Source organism: Clupea harengus, chromosome 20 (assembly GCF_900700415.2).
Source record: "Clupea harengus chromosome 20, Ch_v2.0.2, whole genome shotgun sequence".
Classification (NCBI taxonomy): domain Eukaryota; kingdom Metazoa; phylum Chordata; class Actinopteri; order Clupeiformes; family Clupeidae; genus Clupea; species Clupea harengus.
Window position 1 is genome coordinate 15,888,286 of NC_045171.1, and position 2,500 is coordinate 15,890,785.

At 49.0% G+C, this 2,500-nt stretch overlaps 1 protein-coding gene across 1 annotated transcript in view; it reads right to left on the minus strand.

Annotated features, from left to right (window-relative positions):
- Window positions 1–2,500, minus strand: part of igdcc3 (immunoglobulin superfamily, DCC subclass, member 3) — an 84,077-nt gene that overhangs the window by 12,929 nt on the left and 68,648 nt on the right. The window contains exon 8 of the mRNA XM_012834355.3: window positions 994–1,241. Coding sequence (XP_012689809.2) covers window positions 994–1,241 — 248 coding nt within the window. The remainder of the gene's footprint in view (window positions 1–993; window positions 1,242–2,500) is intronic.

Below are 2,500 nucleotides of genomic sequence, written 5' to 3' on the forward strand. Positions count from 1 at the left end.
GTGTGTGTACATGTGGTGTGTGTGTGTGTGTGTGTGTGTCTCCCGCGGCCCTTAACTCAAACCCACTCATGCGTTCCCTTCACTGACTCTGGCCCCGGCCCTATCTCGGCTTCCTGTCTTGGCGAGGTAATTACGGCCGTTCCTATTGGCTGGCCCCTGGGGCCCTTAATTAACCATCTGATACTACAGCCGAGCAACAGCTGGCCCCGGAGACGCGGTCTCGGCACTCGGTTACGGTTCAAAATCCGATCGCTCCCAACACTGCGGAGAGCGTTGCCGGCGTCCCCGAACCCCCCCGCCTCCATAGTAGATAAGCATTAACGCACCGCAGTAAAATGACTCCTCTCTCGCTCATCCATTAAAGGAGATTTAGATGCGCCTCATCCTCACGGCATAGCCATGGTAACAGGTGTTCCAACAACCCCTTCAGACACACCCACACTCATATGAATGATAATTTGGCAGCCGTCTCTCCCTATGCTGTGTGCATGAGTGTGTGTGTATACGTGGATAGCATGTCTAGTGCGTCTATTCATGTGTGTCTGTGTGTGTGTGTGAGTGTGTATGAGTGTGTGCGTGGACAGCGTCTTTAGTGTGTGTATTTATGTGTGTGTGTGCGTGTGTGTGTGCGTGTGTGTGTGTGTGTGTGATTGAGAATGAGTCTAAGGAGAGTCCTATACTGCCTTTTGCTTCTCTGTTGAAAACCCTTTCCTGACCATATTTCAAGCACCAGAAATATCATAGAGAGGAAATCCCTATAATTTGCAGATCCAGGCGGTGTAATGTGAGGCCACATGTGAGTATCTCTGATCATGCAATGTGTGTGTCTGAGCAATTCAGTGAAAACTGATGTGTAGAGCACATAGCTGGTACTGTATGTGTATATGTAAGTATGTGTGCGTATGTATGTGTGTGTGTGTGTGTGTGTGTGTGTGTGTGTGTGTGTGTGTGTGTGTGTGTAAGTGTGTGTGTGTGTGTGTGTGTGTTGCTCACCTGCGGTTTTGCGGATGTGCAGCACGTAGCCGATGATGTCCTGTGTGTGTTGTTCCGGCTCCTTCCAGGACACCTGGATGGCAGTGGGCGAGAGGGACTGTGCCCGCACCTGGGTGGGCACGCCTGGCAGCCCGTCGGCCCACAGCACTGTCAGCCTGGCGCTGGCCTGAGTGGAGCCCGCACTGTTCTCAGCGATGCACTGGTAGATGGCCTCGTCCTCCTGACTGATACCGTCTATGGTCAACGTACTACAGGGACAGAGGGAAGGAGAGAGGGATGCAGAGAGAGAGAGAGAGAGGAATGAAGGGAGAGAGAGTGATGGAGAGAGGGATGAGAGAGAGAGGGATGCAGATAGAGGGATGGAGAGAGGTGAAGAGAGAGAGAGGGAAGGAGAGAAAGTGAGATGGAGAGAGAGAGGGATGGAAGGAGGAGGACATAGGGAGAAAGAGTGAAGGGGAGAGAAAGAGAGATGTTTAAGATACTTGTTTATTGAACCAGTATTCAAACCTTCACATTACAGCACCCTTGAAACACATAATACATGAGAACAACCTACACAACCTTCAGGTTATGAGAGCAAATAGCTAGACAGCCAGGCTCTTTGTTTCACATTTTAAAGGCCACGTACCCCTCGTGAACTACTCCAAAGTTAACTATTAGACCCCTAGCTATCCACTCCAACTAACACTGCAGATTGTTTAGCAGTGCATCCTACCATCTGCCATGCCGGTAAAGCACAGTATACATTCCGATACACAGGGGAAACACGCACAGAGAGAGGGATAGAGAGAGAGAAGAGAGAGAGAGAGAGGGATAGAGAGAGAGAGGGAGAGAGAGAGAGAGAGAGAGAGAGAGAGAGGGGGATAGAGAGAGAGAGAGAGGGCGAGAGAGAGAAAAAGATGCAGAAAAGATAAAAGATGGCACAGATGGAATGAAGTTATAGAAAGAGATATGACATGGATGGAGAGTTAAAAAAAACACACAGACTCATTCATATCCTTCTTTGAAGTTTCTCATTTTCCACAGAGTCAATGGGAACCGTGATGAATGCATGTTCTGACAGCGTGGAAGAGAAGGAGAAGAATAGAGGGATAGAGAGAAAGCGTGAGAGATAGGGAGTAGAATAGAGATATAGAGAGGCACAGAGAAAAGGAGTGAGGGAGGGAAGGAGGGAGGGAGAGAAATAGCATGTGTGAGTGAGAAAGAGGAAGAAAGGGAGAGAAAGTGTATTGAGTTTGTGTACATATGTGTGTGTGTGTGTGTTGTGTGTGTGTGTGTGTGTGTGTGTGTGTGTGTGTGTGTGGTGTGTGTGTGTGTGTGGATGTGTACATGCATGCAACGCATTTGTGTGTGTGTGCATAGGATGTGTGTGTGTGTGTGTGTGTGTGTGTGTGTGTTGTGTGTGTGTGTGTGTGTGGTGTAAGAGGAGGTAAAAACAGAGTGCATGAAAGAAGAAGATGTTGGACGAGAGGAGAATGGATCAGCAGCATCACAGGTCAAGGGTAGT